This window comes from Felis catus, chromosome C2, assembly GCF_018350175.1.
Source record: "Felis catus isolate Fca126 chromosome C2, F.catus_Fca126_mat1.0, whole genome shotgun sequence".
Lineage (NCBI taxonomy): Eukaryota > Metazoa > Chordata > Mammalia > Carnivora > Felidae > Felis > Felis catus.
In genome coordinates this window covers 100,371,259-100,389,227 of record NC_058376.1, presented here as the reverse complement: position 1 = coordinate 100,389,227, position 17,969 = coordinate 100,371,259, and the positions used below count along the sequence as shown (strand labels likewise).

General features: G+C 33.9%; 1 protein-coding gene across 5 annotated transcripts in view; it reads right to left on the bottom strand.

The window, feature by feature from the left end:
- Positions 1-17,969, bottom strand: part of SI (sucrase-isomaltase) — a 157,536-nt gene that overhangs the window by 10,090 nt on the left and 129,477 nt on the right. For all 5 annotated transcript variants that reach the window (XM_045036312.1, XM_045036313.1, NM_001123332.1 and 2 more), the window contains 8 exon segments: positions 16,830-16,917; positions 15,749-15,887; positions 7,346-7,479; positions 5,690-5,724; positions 5,489-5,605; positions 2,502-2,650; positions 228-312; positions 87-143 (listed from right to left, as the gene is read on the bottom strand). In XM_045036312.1, coding sequence (XP_044892247.1) covers positions 87-143; positions 228-312; positions 2,502-2,650; positions 5,489-5,605; positions 5,690-5,724; positions 7,346-7,479; positions 15,749-15,887; positions 16,830-16,917 — 804 coding nt within the window.

Below are 17,969 nucleotides of genomic sequence, written 5' to 3'. Positions count from 1 at the left end.
ACCAAATATGTCCCTAAAGAAAAGGCTTGGATCAAATTGTTACTCATTTCCACTTTGGCAATGCCCTAGAATTCTTAACTACTTACCGTATGATAATCAAACCACCGAGCATCAGGGACGTAGCCTGCTACAGTGTCCCTATACTGGAATTTAAAGATATAATCATTGAAAACATATAAACCAAATACAAAACTATTTTGTGAACAAAAATGTATGATAGAACTTACAGGTTGCAGTACAGGGGTAACCATAAACGCTGGACCCCACAAGAACTGCTTGAATATATCCCAGGTTAGCTTGTCATTAAAGAACCTTGACAAAATATTCACAAATAAGTAAATCTGAATATCATAAAATAATTATTCAAATCACATTTTGCAGTATAGACTTGTGTGGACTGAAATGAAAACCAAACTATAAACAAATCAAAAACAATTCTATCAGTTAGGATTTAAATTTTTTTTTTCAACATTTATTTATTTTTGGGACAGAGAGAGACAGAGCATGAACGGGGGAGGGGCAGAGAGAGAGGGAGACACAGAATCGGAAACAGTCTCCAGGCTCTGAGCCATCAGACAGAGCCTGACGTGGGGCTCGAACTCCCGGACCGCGAGATCGTGACCTGGCTGAAGTTGGACGTTTAACCGACTGCGCCACCCAGGCGCCCCTATCAGTTAGGATTTAATGTGCAGTAATTAGCACACTATTTTATGAGTAAATCTAGATTATAACTAAATTTACTTCAAAATGCAGAGAATGTCTATAAGACCAGCTGAATGAGAAACCTCTGAAGAGAACTCATAGAGGTACAAATATTAACGGTGCCTCATAAAAGATCAACAAACTAGGAAGCAAAAGTTGTAAGTACTCTGGATGAGAATTGTTAAACAGGTGTGCTCTAAGAACCTTGATTTGGTAATTCAAAAAGATTTTGCTTATCCTACTTAAAGCTCACTGAATGGTGCATTTAACTTAATATATTTCTGAATTTCAGATACAAATGGTTGGAAACACCAGAATCTGTTTTTCATAGTTTGAGAATAGTCACTATTAAATAACCACATTTTTTCTCTAATTGAAATGGAATTGCACATTTTTGTTTGTTCTTTTGTTTTTGTCTTGCTTTGTTGTACTATAAACTGAGATTAATGCCAAATGGGACTCTGAATTTACTCCTTCATGGACTTCCCATGGGAACAAAGGCCCAGATGTTCTCAACAGGACAAGAGTCTGCATAGTTAATAATAATGTTTCCGGTTGGGGACTCAGTCCAGAGCTGATAATTTGACTCTGCTGGGAAGTAAATAGGGAGAACACAAGAGGGGAAAGTCTGGAAATAAGAGAGGCAAGATATTAATAAAATTTTATAAAAAATAAAGAATGGATTATGGTAGATAAATTAATAAAGTAACTAGAGGCTGATATGAATCTAGGAATACCTATTATTTTTTAAAACCCTATTCTGGGAACAGAAGGCATACTGATCAACTTATTATTTTGTCATTTTGCCTTGTGTATTATTATTTATTTTAGTAAACATGTGCTGTATATTTTTACTGATTTATCAACTGTGCAGTCTAACAAATCACCTCACTCAATTACTCTGGTAACATAAGGTACATAAGAAGTTAAGTATGATTATTTCAAAGGTTTTTTGTACTACTTTTAATTGTGTTGTTTTTGTGACATCAGCAATCAGAATTGTCTTGTATTTGCCTTAAAAATAGAACAGGCTAAAATTTATGCAACTATGCTCCATAGAATAGAATTTCAAGATTTAATCATGTATCAGTTTGAGCTTTAAGAAGTGAATCCTAGGGCACCTGGGTGGCTTAGTCGGTTAAGCGTATGACTGTGGCTCTGGTCATGATCTCATGGTCCAGGAGTTCGAGCCCTACATCAGGCTCTGTGCTGACAGCTCAGAGCTTGGAGCCTGCTTTAGATTCTGTGTCTCCCTCTCTCTGCCCCTCCCCCTGTTCACCCTCTGTCTCTTTTTCTCTTCCTCAAAAATAAATAAACATTAAAAAATATAAGAAGAAGTGAATCCAAAACAATTTTCTAGGGAGAATGTTAGAACTGTTCTAGGGTATTCTATAATACACCTCCAAGTTGAGGTGAGATGGTTTTCTTCAGTAAGGTATATATATGGTAGATTTAATTAATTGCTCTAAACTTCAGCTAATCAAAGCATAATATAAAGGTAATATTACTTGCCTCCATTTTTAAAAGTCAATACAGTAAGTATGTAAATCTAAATTAACTCTAGGTGTACAGTAGTTATTTCTAAGAATTATTACTTTGTAATAACTGATTAATGTTTAATTTTTAATAACATCCTGATTATCAATAGACTTATTTATGTAAATGTTTATTAACTGAAAATATATACTAAAATAACAATGAAAAAGTTTCCAGTTTCAAATATTCTATACTATGAGAGATTACTGAGTAAATTAAATGAAACCCATTTCTTTTTGGCAGGAAATAAAATGTGCACTTACTCATGCAAAAGGGGTCGGATAACAGTGCCACCATGAGCATGAATTTCATGCATCTGTGTATAGAAATAGGGTAATAAAGTGTATCTAATATTTAGAATATTCTTTGACATTTCAGAAAAAGTTTCATTCCAGGAAGCAGGATCTTGTCTCTGAAACAAAGCAGAATGAAATAGTCATAAGCATTTGTCCTGGTTTAAATCATAATTTTCAGATACATATTTAGAGAATGAAAACTAGAAAATAATATTCATTCATTGCCATGTGTTATATACTTTCTTACCAAAAACCTTATGCAATAATATTACTATCATATGATGGAGAAAGAACATAATATTACTATTTCAATAAGAAAAATGCAAATTATACCCATAGCTTGATTTAGTTTAGGTGAACATATGTAAAGAACAGTTCAATTTGAATAGATGACCACATAATGATAATCAGGGTGAAAAGACTAGAAAATAAATGAAATGCTGTATAAAAGTGGGTTGAAACAGGGGTGTCTGACTGGTTCAGTGGGTTAAGCATCTGCATCTGCACAGAACCTGCTTAGGATCTTCTGTCTCCTCTCTCTGCCTCTCTCCGGTTTGTGCTATCTCTCTCTCTCTTAAAAATAAACATTAACAAATTTTTAAAAAGTGGATTGGAATAAACAGAGATACCCAGAACCTATCATGGTGACCCCCACATTATGTGTTCTCCTGAGAAATGGATAAGTTATGATATTAAAGAATTAAGATAGCAGAAAGAAAGGACCTAATTAATGCTGGATAAGGAAGAACAACATGCCCAGATACACTCTGGAATACACACTCCGGGTAAAAAGACTAAAGTTGATACTGGAAAGATTAAAAGCCTGTTAAGAAATGTTGTTGCACTTACTGGTCAAAAAATAATAGTGAAGACGATTAGCATTTTATATTTTAATGTGTGCTGGGGAACAAACAAAGCTGCCACATAACTCTAGGGGGCAATATGTTTATGTTTTTCAACAGACAGAGAGGGTCCTTAAGAGCTGGCCATATCTATGAAGATTCCAACTTTTTTAGATATCAGTAAGCTTGATGTAGATTAATGAGCTTTAGATTAGAAAGCTTGAATGATGACTGGGTGTTTGTGTATGTAAAAATGTTAGAAGAGGCAAAACCTTGAAAGTAAAAAGGTCCAAGAATTAAGCTATAAGATTCTATCCTTACTAGTTCCAAAGTCAAGTAAGAAAGATGCAAAGATCCTATCCGTTGCTTGCTGACTTAACTGATGTTATTTCAGTTTTAACAAGCTGATATACAAGCATTTAAGTCTAAACTATACATTAAAAAAAAGTTAATGTTTATTTATTTTTGAAGGTGAGACAGAGCATTAGTGGGGGGAGGGACAGAAAGTGAGTTGGAGACACAGAATCTGAAGCAGACTCCAGGCTCCAGGATCCGAGCGGTCAGCACAGAGCCCGACATGGGGCTCAAACTTGCAAGCGGTGAGATCATGACCTGAGCTGAAGTCGGGTGGTTAACCGACTGAGCCACCCAGGCGCCCCTAAACCATGAATTCTAAATTTAATTGTACTACCTCAAAATTAAACTTAAGTTGAGCTTTCTGTTCTGCAGATTTTTATTGAGAAATACTTCTTCAGTCTTTTCCTCCTCCTCTATTTCATCTTCTCCAAAATTCCTTCTTGGAGTCTTTCACTGACTCCCTCTGTCTGAAATTCTCCCTGCCCCCCATATCCTTATATTGCTTTTGGTTTTTGTGCCCCACTAAAGTCTCCACTCTAATGCTTAAGTCACTTTATCCAAGAGGGACCTTCATAGGTACCCCTTCTAAAACAGAATCCCCCAAATTGCTGTCACTTTAGCTTGCACTATCTTTTCTTTATATGCATTTATTTATACCTGATTATACATATATACATACACACACACATAATTGCCTATTATCTCTATCCTGCCTACAATTTATGAATTATAGAGCAAGGACATTGTAAATATTAAATAGTGGCCTCCTAATAAATACTTATTGAATAAATCCCTGTCCAGGCTTTTGATTCATCCCTCTCTTCCAATATTACAGCTTTCTAAATTGCATTACTGACAGCAAGTTTTCCTGTTAAAATATTCCTATTTCATCAAGTTATGTTGTTATTGCCCAACTTTCAAATTCTTCCAAAATGTGGTCCCATACTGCCTTCTATCCTTGTATAGATTTTTATTTTCTAAAATAAATCTCCTCTATTCTAGCTAAAATTTCCCAGGAGGGACACAAAGATTTCACAGCACCTGATGAGATTCACCATTCAGTTACTGCTGCTGGAACCCATCCTTCAAAGAGCAGCTCTGTCTACAACTCTTCCACGAGTTACTTTTGATAATTCATCTTTCCCCTGCACTTCTTCACTAAAGTCAATATCACAAAATTAAGCTCTTAGATATTGCCTTTAATTGTTCATACTTTTCCATAATTTGTAATACTGTCACCCCTCTTATTCAAACATTTCCTTCAGACAATTAGTAAAGTGCAGAATTGTGCCACCACACAAGAATTAGCTCTTAATTCCCTCTTCCTTTTTTTTCTCAAATTTTCAACTCATTGTCTTAACATTTGCCTTTTAAATCTGCTCATTTTCATGCACTGATACTAGTATTTCCAAGGAGTTTTCATTTGTAATTTACTTTGAAGCTGATTTTTTTTATTGTTCTGTCTCAGTTTGGAAGAAGTTACATACAGAAGCAGTTTTTTTTTCCCTCCCTGGCTATTCTAAAAGTATATGGAACAGCAGTAAGTATGCCAGCTAACCAAGTTCTAAACCCTAAAGTAGAAAGAAGAGTAACCCAAATCAGGAAATTCTCAAAGTGATGGGCTCCAATGTCCTCAGTTAATGTAAAGAAGTTCATTCAAAGCAAGCGCTAGAAATCAGCCTGGCAGGAGGAGTTCTATTCAAAACTTCTAAGGTTAGGAGGAAAGGAATGAAAGCACATGTAGTCATTACATACCCTAGTAAACGCAATGTTGTGATTTCTTGAGTATGGGTAAAATGCTCCAAGTTGCATCCAGCGGGCACAGAGCTCATACTCTGAGTTGTTGAAGAAACCACAGATATCTGCACCAGTCTAAAATATATTGTTACATTTAATTTCAATGTTTTTTTCTTAAAATTTATAAGTTATGAAGATAAAAGAAATACAGTTACTTACATATGAGATTCCAAAGAGACTAAATTCCATCATACCTAAAAAAAATCAGGAAAAATTTACAAAGATACTACATCATATATTTTGATATTTGATGATTTGATAAGATGTTCCATTTCTAATAACCTCTAATCTAAGGAAACATTTTTCAGATTTTTAATACACCTATCATTTCCTCTTAAAATATTCATGCTGTTATAATGTTAATGATGTAAAAATAAGACACTATGCTTCTTTGTCACTTACAAGATGGTATATTTAGAGCACAAAATAGGTATAAATACATTATAGCATAAGAATAAAATGGCAGTGTTTCTGTCTCAGTTTGGAAGAAGTTACGGAAGCAGTTTCATTTTTAATATTAATTTTATTTTTTTAATTTTATTTGTTTGTTTATTTATTTATTTTGAGAGAGAGAGAGAGAGAGAGACCATGAGAAGGGGAGGGACAGAGAGAGAGAGGGAGGGAGAGAATCTCAAGCAGGCTCTGCACTGTCAGCGCAGAGCTCAACGTCAGGCTCAAAGTTGGGACCTGTGAGATCACGACCTGAGCTGGAACCAAGAGTTGGCCATTTAATCAACTGAGCCACCCAGGCACCACCTTGGTTTCAGTTTTTAAAACTGGGGTGCCTGGGTGCCTCAGTCAGTTAAGCATCCAACTTCAGCTCAGGTCATGATCTCACTGTGAATTCAAGCCTCATGTTGGGCTCTGTGCTGACAGTTCAGAGCCTGGAGCCTGCTTCAGATTATGTGTCTTCCTCTCTCTCTGTCCCTTCCCCCCTCATGCTCTTTCTCTAAAAAATAAACATAATACATTAAAAAATAAATAAAAAGCAGTAAGGCTAGTAATTTCGTTCAGAAAGGAGGAAAAGTAGAGCTATAAGCTAGAGGTACAGGAGTGATCTGTTTGGTTGCTATGTAGATGATGATTTAGAAAATAATATAACATAATATAATTAATATAATATAATATAATATAATATAATATAATATAATATAATATAAAAGGCTATCTATGTAATTATTTAACCATAGGCCTCATTATTTGGAAAAAAAGCAAACAAATAAGAATTATCCTCATTAAATACAATCCTCTGAGATCACTTCAATAAAATAGGATTCATGTGATATCCCAGCTCTTCTTTTAAAGTAGTAACATTGTTTCCTTGAATCCTAATATAAATGTAAAGTAATTTTAAGACTAGATCTGAAATGAAAAGTATCAATTTCCCCTTTAAAACGATAATATCTTATTTACCTAACAATTGTCAAAACACTCTTTCAAAATTTGGTTAGAAATGTTTCATTCTTTAGCATCTATGAGTGATTCTTATTCCCTAGAATCTAGAATTTCGACCCATTTCTATTCTTAGCTCCACATGTTATTTTCCCAGCTCCTGCCCTTTTCCTGGGGAACTGAGACCAAAAGGGATGAAATTACTGTCTCAAAATAAACTATTTGGATATTATTAGTTTCTAGAAAGCATCCCAGCTCCTACTTTCTGGCACACTACATTTTCATGATGCTATTTGCCATAAAATATGATGTGAAAAGCATGTTTCTGAGAAGGACTTATAAGGTATATAAACTAATACCAGAAAAAGTGAATACTTAACAGAAAACGCAAAGGAGTAATGATAAAGATGGTGACTCACATACCAATGATTGATTTGTCCAAATTGTCCCACTGTGCATAGTTGTCTCCAAGCCAGTGTCCTCCCCATTGTCCACCAGTAGGATATGTTGAACGAGAAATAACAATTCCTCTTTTGCCAGTTGTCTTCTGCAATGCACTAATATAGATGGAGAAGTATCTATGAGTTCTTACATGAGGTATTTTTCAGATATTTCTACTTATGAGCATTTCATTAAAAAGATGTGTTTTTTATGGTGTCTTTGTTATCTCTTATTACAACTAGCTTTATAAGTGAGTCTTCTTTCATTATACTATAAAATTCTCATAGACATAAAGGACATTTTTCTTCCCTTCCAACATTTATCAGACTGACATGCCTAAGTGGCCTTTATTTGTTCAATGAATACAAGTTAAGTCAACTATTGAAGTTATCAAATCAGGTAACTAATTATATCTTAAGTTTTCTGAATGAATTCATTTAATTCTACTTAAATATGTTCTCTTGAATATGCTCTATTGATTGCTCCAACCCTTCTCAAATATAGCTTGTCAACACTTAATCTCCACATTACTCAACAGAGAATCTTTGCTATAGTATTCCCTGTTTTAGAGGGTAGATTAAAGGGAGTGAAATTTTGGGTGATGAAAATAAAAGTAGTTGTTTTATTTCAAGCACAGAATCTATCCAAGCCATATCTCAAGAGAATGAATTTTACAAATTACATTATATTTCTTTTTGTTCTCTCCCCTCCTCAGTCTTGGAACAGTGACTTTAATGATTTACTATTCGTTTTAAAACATATTCTAGTGCTAAAAATAATATAATAATGCATTATTTCACATTATCTGCATCCTTCTCTCTCTCTGTGTGTGATACTATAAGAGCATCTAAGGTGGAAAAAAATATTCTACTATTATTTTATTTGAGAGAGAGTGAGCGAGGAAGAGGCAGCAGAAGGAGAGAGCAAGAGAATCTTAAGCAATTCCACGTTCAGCCTGCAGCCTGATGAGGAACTGGATCCTACAACCCTGGGATCATGACCTGAGCAAAAATCAAGAGTCTGATGCTCAACGAACTGAGTCACCCAGATGCCCCGAAAAATTTTCCACTATTAATTGGAAGTAAAATGTTTATTTTTATATTGTTTGAAATCAACTGCATATAAATAGAACTATTTCAGGAAAAAAATTCTTCAAATACCTAATTAGGCAGACTTTCCAATCATTTTCTTATTACAGCATGGATCACAGTGTTTGTACTGATTGCTTCATATATAAAGTTTCTTTAATGAGACCCTGAAATTCTTGATGTTAAAGATAATGTCTTAATCTTCTTTGTACTTTTTACACCTAATACAGTCTTAGCATATAATAGTAACTCAAGAAGTTTTTGGATTAATGAATTTCTCCAATCAAAGTTACAGAAACTGAAAGTGTTTTCAGTGGACATATGATACATTGAACTATCTGTTAATAATAAACACCATATTGTATTTGCTAACTTAAAATTTCTTACTTGTATGTATGTCCATCTTTAAAAAGATCAATAAGAAAATCATCTTCAGTACTTAATATTCATAATAAATATAAAGGATCAAGTCTATTTTGGTACATTAATATATTTAACATACATTACATATATTTGCTGACATTTCACAAGAAATGACTGATTACTGGGGCACCTGGGTGGCTCAGTCAGTTAAGCAACTGACTCTTGATTTTGGCTCAGGTCATGATCTCATGGTTCTTGAGTTTAAACCCTGTGTCAGGCTCTGTGCTGACAATGTGGAGGGTTGGGATTCTCCATCTCTCTCTCTCTCTCTCTCTCTCTCTCTCTCTGCCCCTCCCCCATGGGCTCTCTCTCTCTCACAAAATACATAAACTTAAAAAAAATGAATGATTATTGATGTAGAGAATAAAATATCATATGATCAATCTAAAAATATATGTGAAACATATATTCTAATTTTAATTAATTTGAAAACAAAATTGATTTCATTTAACTAATAAAAAAATTATCTAAAGGGATAGAACTGTCCCCAATTTTTTTTTTAATTTTTTTTTCAACGTTTATTTATTTTTGGGACAGAGAGAGACAGAGCATGAACGGGGGAGGGGCAGAGAGAGAGGGAGACACAGAATCGGAAACAGGCTCCAGGCTCTGAGCCATCAGCCAGAGCCTGACGCGGGGCTCGAACTCACAGACCGCGAGATCGTGACCTGGCTGAAGTCGGACGCTTAACCGACTGCGCCACCCAGGCGCCCCATATCCCCAATTTTTAACATTCAAGAAATATATATTCTTAAAGAATTTCTTTTTTTCTGCTGTATGTCTTACTTTTGCAAAAATTATTTACTTAGGCTTTAAATCAATAACTGAACATATGCCTTATTAGATATCTGACTGAGAAAAATTCTGCATTAGGTATTTTTATAATTTTCTCCTAAGAAAGAGTTAACTTCTTACATTAGAAGAATCTTCTCTGTAACCCTTCAATGAATTGAGAACAAAACTTTGGGAAATACTTGCTGCCACTAAATATATAATTGAAAATCCCATCACTATAAATATTTTCCAAATATTTTTGACATGTTCTAATTTTATTTAAAAATTTTTTTTTCTCAACGTTTTTATTTATTTTGGGACAGAGAGAGACAGAGCATGAACGGGGGAGGGGCAGAGAGAGAGGGAGACACAGAATCGGAAACAGGCTCCAGGCTCTGAGCCATCAGCCCAGAGCCCGACGCGGGGCTCGAACTCACGGACTGCGAGATCGTGACCTGGCTGAAGTCAGAGCTTAACCGACTGCGCCACCCAGGGGCCCCAGACATGTTCTAATTTTAAAAATGGTTTAGTCATAATGAATTTAGCTCAATTTTAAGAAACATTTTTCACCTGTAGGACAGTTTGTCCTTTGTTACCACTTGATTTTGAAAAATTTAGCTAATACAAAGGATTGCAATGTTGTGTTATGGAAGTATTTTTATTGTATGTTTTTAGTCACCTACATGAGCACTTTTTTGAAAAGGATTTAAAAACTTCTAAATATATCTTAAGTTACTGGGAAAAAAATCTTTCTTAAAAAATGAGTTTTAGTATTTATATTAAATTATTACATTATATTACATTACATTATATTATATTGTATAGAATATATAATTAAGCCTTCTTAAAAATGATTTTTAATATATATTATATACAATATATGTATATATCCATACATATATTGTATATACATGTAATATATATGATATATATTACAAAAGTGGATAATGTGAAAGGAAAATATTAAATTGAAACTTTTAAATATATTTTAAATCTTCAAAATGAATATATTTATTTTCACCATGGGTACTAAAGATAATAATTTGAAATTATTCAATTGGCTATTGTTTTTAATTACTGATGAAGTCAATTGATAACTATACTCCAGATACCTCTGTCTCTGGGTGGCATTAAATTATTTTAGAATAGTGACCAGTGTTGCTTAGAGTAAATAAAGTTATTGCAGGAGTATTTTTCTCAATATTTATTTAAACAAATTCATTGAAAACTAAAGATATTTTATTGAATTACTTTATAGAAAGCAAATAATTCAGTATTATATATTTAATATCCATTAGAAATAGTAATGTACCCATTTCTGAAATATTTCCATTGTTTTTGAGTGTATAATAAAATTTAAATTTGAAATTTCCGTAATTGAGAAGATAATGTGAAGGACTAAGCCATGGAAATAGCTTTATGGATTCAGATCTCAATTTTTTTTTTTAAGTTTATTTATTTACTTTGAGAGGGAGAGAGCCTGCATGAATTGGGGAGGGGCAGTTAGAGAGAATTCCAAGCAGGTTCCACACTGTCAGTGAGCCTTGGGGCTTGAACCATGAGATCTGGTATCGTGACCCAAGCTGAAATTAAGAGCTCAGACTACTAAGCCACCCAGGTGTCCCAGATCTCAATTTTTTATTTTATTTATTTATTTATTTTTTAAATTTTTTTTCAACGTTTATTATTTTTGGGACAGAGAGAGACAGAGCATGAACGGGGGAGGGGCAAAGAGAGAGGGAGACACAGAATCGGAAACAGGCTCCAGGCTCTGAGCCATCAGCCCAGAGCCCAACGCGGGGCTCGAACTCACGGACCGCGAGATCGTGACCTGGCTGAAGTCGGACGCTTAACCGACTGCGCCACCCAGGCGCCCCCCAGATCTCAATTTTTTAAATAAGCATTGACACCTGCTACATCAATGTTCAGCTCAGCCATATTAATCAGAAATTAATGTCTAAGAGACATGTCCAGTATCTATTCCAATGACTAATAGCTAATTAACATAAACTTACAGTTGTAAACAAGAAAATGTCAAAATTATTGGAAGGGCGAGCTATATTGTGTTTGTTTTTATCTACCAAACTTATTTTTTGTTAAAAAAATTTACAAGAGGCCACTTCCTATAGTACATAATCCTCCCAAAAAAGCACCTTTATTTTTCCAGTTAGATACATTAAACATAGAAAGAAGTAGAATATGATGTTTTAATTTGCCATTTAATCCAGTCTATAGAAATACCTAAAAAAATAACTTGCAATTATTGATTTTTACTCCATTCTAAATTATGATTACAAAAATCTGTGGCATTTATTTAAAAACTGTATCTTTAACACCACCTGAATTTCCAAAAGGAGACAGAAGATTTTGATTTTTCTGTATCCTTTCTAATGAAAAAAAATGTAGTAATCTCTAACATCATTCCAGGTATTTATTGAAGTTGAAAATATGAAATATATAGTCATATAATCATTGAATAATTCTCTCAAATTCGAACACACACTTTGAGGTAGTTTTTAAAGTGTATTTATTTATACATTTGAAGCATAGACTTTGCTTGTTTCAGTGCAAGATTGAATTTTAAATAATAAGAGAGATCTATTGAAGACTGAAAGTTTTTGTATGGCATTTACATATGAAACTTTTCATTTGCAACTGATAGCCAAGGTCCTTCCTCTAAAACCGTTTACAATTTCTCAAGCTGATTATTTATCTTCTGTTTCTGAATCCCCTCATTGTATTCTTTCCTTGCTTTGCTTGTTTGTGACATGTTTAGTGAAGAGCACAGTAGCAAGAACTAGTTGAATGTCAAATGTGTACCGTTTTTGAAAGACACAAAATGAATCAAAAAAGGAAACAATAAAATGCTACAGTCTGGATAACATAAAGAAACACATTATGTTTTTAATCCTTTCACTCTCCTCCAATGGTAAATAAAAAGTCTTTACTATCCATCCTTTGCTTCAGTGTACATATAATTTACTTATAGCATCCTTTTACATTTGTCAAGGTCTTTAAAAATTTGACTATATTTAATCTCTAAAATTTCTGAAGGAGAGTTCAATATTTTTTTTCTAATATTACTGCAAAAAATAAATATTAAGAAAGTATCTAAAACATATGAAAAGTCTATGGGTATATGTAAAGTGAGCTATTTAACTCAACATTTAAAATTTATTAATCTGCTTAATTTAAACAACAAATGAAACATTTACTGAAAATTTTATGAACTAACACTTTAAAGAAATGTATAATGTCTTTATTTTTTTAATTTTTTTTAACATTTATTTATTATTGAGAGACAGAGAGACACAGAGCATGAGCAGGGGAGGGGTAGAGAGTGGGGGAGACATAGAATCTGAAGTAGGCTCCAGGCTCTGAGCTGTCAGCACAGAGCCCGACACAGGGCTCGAACTCACAAACTGCGAGATCAAGGCCTGAGCCAAAGTCTGTCGGTCACTCAACCGACTGAGCCACCCAGGCGCCCCAAGAGATGTATAATGTCTTTAAATCACAAAATGTTCTTTGGAAGATTGTATTGATCTCTTCCTCATAATGTTTGCTATTTAAGAGTAAAATGTACTTTCAATATCTCTAATTACCTTTGAATATCAACTATTTAAAAATTTACCTGCATGTCTCTAAATTTACTAAGCATCTTCCAGTGTGTTAGGAACCATAAAACATGTTCCCAAGTTCAATTCACTACCTCAGTGAATAATTTTTTTTTTCAATTTCCTTTAAACTACATAGTTTGATCTCAAAATGTGTAAGTTTTGCCAACAGGATTATCAGTGAATTCTCAATATTTTTGTTCTTTTTAATATCTTTACTTTATGATAAAATGAGGTCAGCTGAAGATTAAAAAGTGAGGATAAATGTGCTCCAAAATTATGTTCCAGTAAGGTTAATCTAAAGAAGCATTTGTTCCAATAAAAAAGCATCGTAGGGGCTCCTGGGTGGCTCAGTCAGTTAAGTGTCTGACTTTGGGTCAGGTCATGATTTCACAGCTCATGAGTTCGGGCCCCACATCAGGCTCTGTGCTGACAGCTCAGAGCCTAGAGTCTGCTTGGGACTCTGTGTCTCCCTCTCTTTCTGCCTCTCCTCCACTCACAGTCTGTCTCTCTCTCTGTCTCTCCAAAAATGAATAAAAACATTAAAAAAATTTTTAAAAAAGCATTGTAAAGACCAATTTGTTTACTCTTAAATGGCATTTCCTAGTCTTTCTACATGATTTTAGTGTCACTACATTGGAATTTGGTGAACAAATATGTGGTAATTCATTCACGTAATAATATCTTAAATAATTCACCTCTACCAGGTTGAAAAAGGTTGGTGCTACAAATAAGATAAGCATGTTTCACTAAGTGAAGAAATATTACTCATACTCTTTACTCCAAAATGCTTTTCAATGTGTTTTACCAACTACAGTTATATACTAGAGCTGTGTTTTTCAAATCTAGATGCACATTGGTACTACCTGGAAAAATTCTTTAAAATTCAGATCTTAAGGGACACCTGGGTGTCTCAGTCAGTTGAGTGTCTGACTTCAGCTCAGGTCATAGTTTGTGAGTTCGAGCCCCACATCCGGTTCTGTGTTGACAGCTCAGAGCCTGGAGCATGCTTCAGATTCTGTGTCTCCCTCTCTCTCTGCCCCTCGCCTGCTCATGCTCTGTCTATCTCACTCTCAAAAATAAATAAACATTATTATTAATTTTTTTAAATTCAGATCTTAGGCTGTAGTACAAACCAATTAAATCAATACATTTATTAAAAATCTCCAGGTGATATACTGTGTAATTAAGAGCCAGTGACCTAGAACTGCACTGTGTAGTATGGTGCACATTAGCCACATGGGACTAATTTAAATTTAAATTTATTAAAATTAAATAAAACTTAAAATTCCTTTCCTGAGTCACAGTAGCCATATTGTTCAACAGCCTTATATGGCTAGCATATACCATTTTGGACAACTCAGAATTATAAAACATTTCTATCATTACAAAAAGTCTTATTGGACAGTGCTAATAAAGACTTGATATTCAAAGGATGGTTTGTGTTCCATTATCACCGGCCTCACATAAAAGTTTGTTTAATGTGGACATTAAATAAAGTTCACTTATACATATTCTAATTTGGTAATATTGGACTTAACTGATTTACCCTAACTTATTTATTTATTTATTTATTTATTTATTTATTTATTTATTTATTTTTAATGTTTATCTTTATTTTTGAGACAGAAAGGGACAGAGCATGAGCGGGGGAGAGGCAGAGAGAGAGGGAGACACAGACTCCGAAGCAGGCTCCAGGCTCTGAGCTGTCAGCACAGAGCCCGACACCGGGCTCGAACTCGTCAACTGTGAGCTCCTGACCTGAGCAGAAGTCAGACGCTCAACTGACTGAGCCACCCAGGTGCCCCATGATTTATCCTATCTTTAATGCCTTAATTAATGACATCAAACTATACATTATTTACTTATTTATACATTCACAACTATTTATTGCATACCAATTATTTGTTAGGCACTGCCACTATGAGCTAGGAAAGATCAAAATAACATTGTTCAGGATACCTTTTGGAATAGGATGAAAATTTAAAGCAACGATAAATGATACATTTGAAGAGACAAAGAGAGAGACAGAGAGACAGAGAGAGACACACATAATAATTCTTTTTTTAAAATTTCTTTTAATGTTTATTTTTGAGAGAGAGAGAGAGAGAGACAGAGACAGAGACAGAGACAGAGAGAGAGGGAGGCCCCCTGAGCATGAGGGGGGGGGCAAACAGAGAGGAGACACAGAATCGGAAGCAGGCTCCAGGCTCTGAGCTGTCAGCACAGAGCCCAATGATGGGCTCAAACCCACAAATTGGGAGATCATGACCTGGGCCAAAGTCTGATGCCCAACCAATTGAGCCACCCAGGTTCCCTGAGACACATAATAATTCTAAGTGTCATAAAGGACCAAGTAAGTTACAGAGAACATTGGGTAAGAAATTGCTACCAGAAAAGGTCAGCAGGGAAGAACTCTGAAAGTAGGGAACATTAATCTAAAAGATAATAAAGAGTCAAAAAAGATAATTATGAACACTGCTTACTCATAAGTAGGTTTCATTTGTGACCATCCATATAGATTGTGAACATCATAATGCAAAACGGATGATCCATCACTAAGAATCTGTTCAGTTTCCATACACATAGTTCTGAAATGTAATCCATTTGTTCTTTTTGTGATTTCTGGGGAGAACCAATGGGAAAATATTAATATATTATAAATTACCCTATATTTGAATGTCTAAATAATAACTATATATTCTTTTGGCAAAAATATTAACCATTGTTTTCAAATAATATTGTTTTCTAATCATTTGTAGACTTTGTCTCTGCTAATTAAAGTGAAAAATAATCTGTAATTATAGCTGCACTTATACCTGTAACTGAAAAAAATCTGTGAAAAAATTTACTGTATTCAGCAACACAAATATCATGAATTAACATGAATTAATAAAACCCTGAAAGATAAGCGTACTCCTAAATGCCTACAATATTTTATGCACTCAGATGAGACATATTGATTAAATAGATTTTGATAAAAAATCCATTCAGTAACATGAAGCCCTGGGGTTAAGAACCAGGCAATGCAATAACAACATTATTCTTTGATACACTTTTTCTCAGCTAATGATGCATTTTTTCAGAGTTTTGCCATCACTTTAGATATCAAAAGTTTACGAAGTTTACTGCCTACATAAGAGTATGAACATGAATACTGAGCAACTGGATTCTTCTCTCCTGGGTCAGGGACAACCAAAGAAGTACTGTTAGTATTGTTTCATTTTTTCCTAATAAAGAAAAATCTAGAAGTAAGTCTTTTAAAAGTGTTTTTTTTTAATCTTGAGGAATACTGACAATTTTCAAATCTGGGAAGGTTCTTAAGAAAATCAAAGTAACAATTTCAAACATGCATAAGAATGTGTACATATAAATAAAATATGTTTCTTGATTTTTCTTTTCAAAATAATGTTAAATAGTATCGGGAATGGGTTGAGGTGTGATGTGAGTCAATGTGTAGATGGGTAGTGTGACTTGGGAATGTGAATCCAGTTCCCTACATCATAAAGTATATAAACCCGATTAATAAATAGCAATAACATCAAAAGTGTAGCAACAAAATTGTACCTGGGACATAAGGTGGATAATTTAACTCTTTATTTCTGCATTGATTAGTAACTGTTCCATGTACAAAACTGGATGGTTCATTCATATCCTAAAAAAAGAGAGAAAAGTAAACAAAAAATAAAGTAGAGCATATATTCTTAAAGGAACTAATTCAGAAAACCAATAAATTAAAGCATCATATTTGAGTAATGGCACATTTACCGTTCTAAAGCAAAAATATAAGACATCTCAATATTAAGGAGTTAGTTTAGCTCAGTGTTTCTTTTTTCCATTTCATGACTCCTTTGTAAAACATAAAATTTCCTACTCTTCTCTGTACATATAATACACATAAAAAAGTGAATTGTTTTCTAGACATAAAATTATAGTAGTGTATATTCTCCCATGTCCTCTCCTCTCCTGCCCCAGTGCCTTCTATCAATTGCTTTTGAAAAACAAAACAAAACAAAACAATGGTTTGCGGCTTTAAAACCACAGAGTATAGTTTATACACACAGAAAACGTTATTTGTTTGTTTGTTTATTTATTTATTTATTTATTTATTTATTTATTTATTTATTTATGTTTCAAGTATAGAATTTAGTGATTCATGACTTACATACGACACCAGTGCTCATCACAAACAGTGCCCTTCCTATAACCCATCACCTATCACCTATCCCTTAGCCAACCTCCTCTTCAACAACTCTCCATTTGTTCTCATAGTTAAGAGTGTGTTTCATTGTTTTCGTCTCTCTCAATCTTTTCCCCACTATGTTCAATTAGATGGAGTTTTATGTACAGTGATATAGGTGTTTTGCATATTATTTCTGCTCTAGTCTTTATTATTTTTCTTCTGCTGGCCTTAGGCTTCATTTGTTCTTCTTTTTCTAGTTCCTTCAGGTGTAAGGTTAGGCCATTTTTATGATTTTTCTTGCTTCTTGAGGTAGGCATTTATTGCTATATTCTTCCTTCTTATGACCATTTTTGCTGCACCCCAAAGGTTTTGGACTGTCATGTTTTCATTTTCATTTGTTTCCATGTTTTTTTTAAAATTTCTTATTTAATTTCCTGGTTGGCCCATTCGTTATTTAGTTGGATGTTCTTTATCCTCCATGTACTTGTGGTCTTTCCAAATTTTTTCTTGTGGTTAACTTCAGG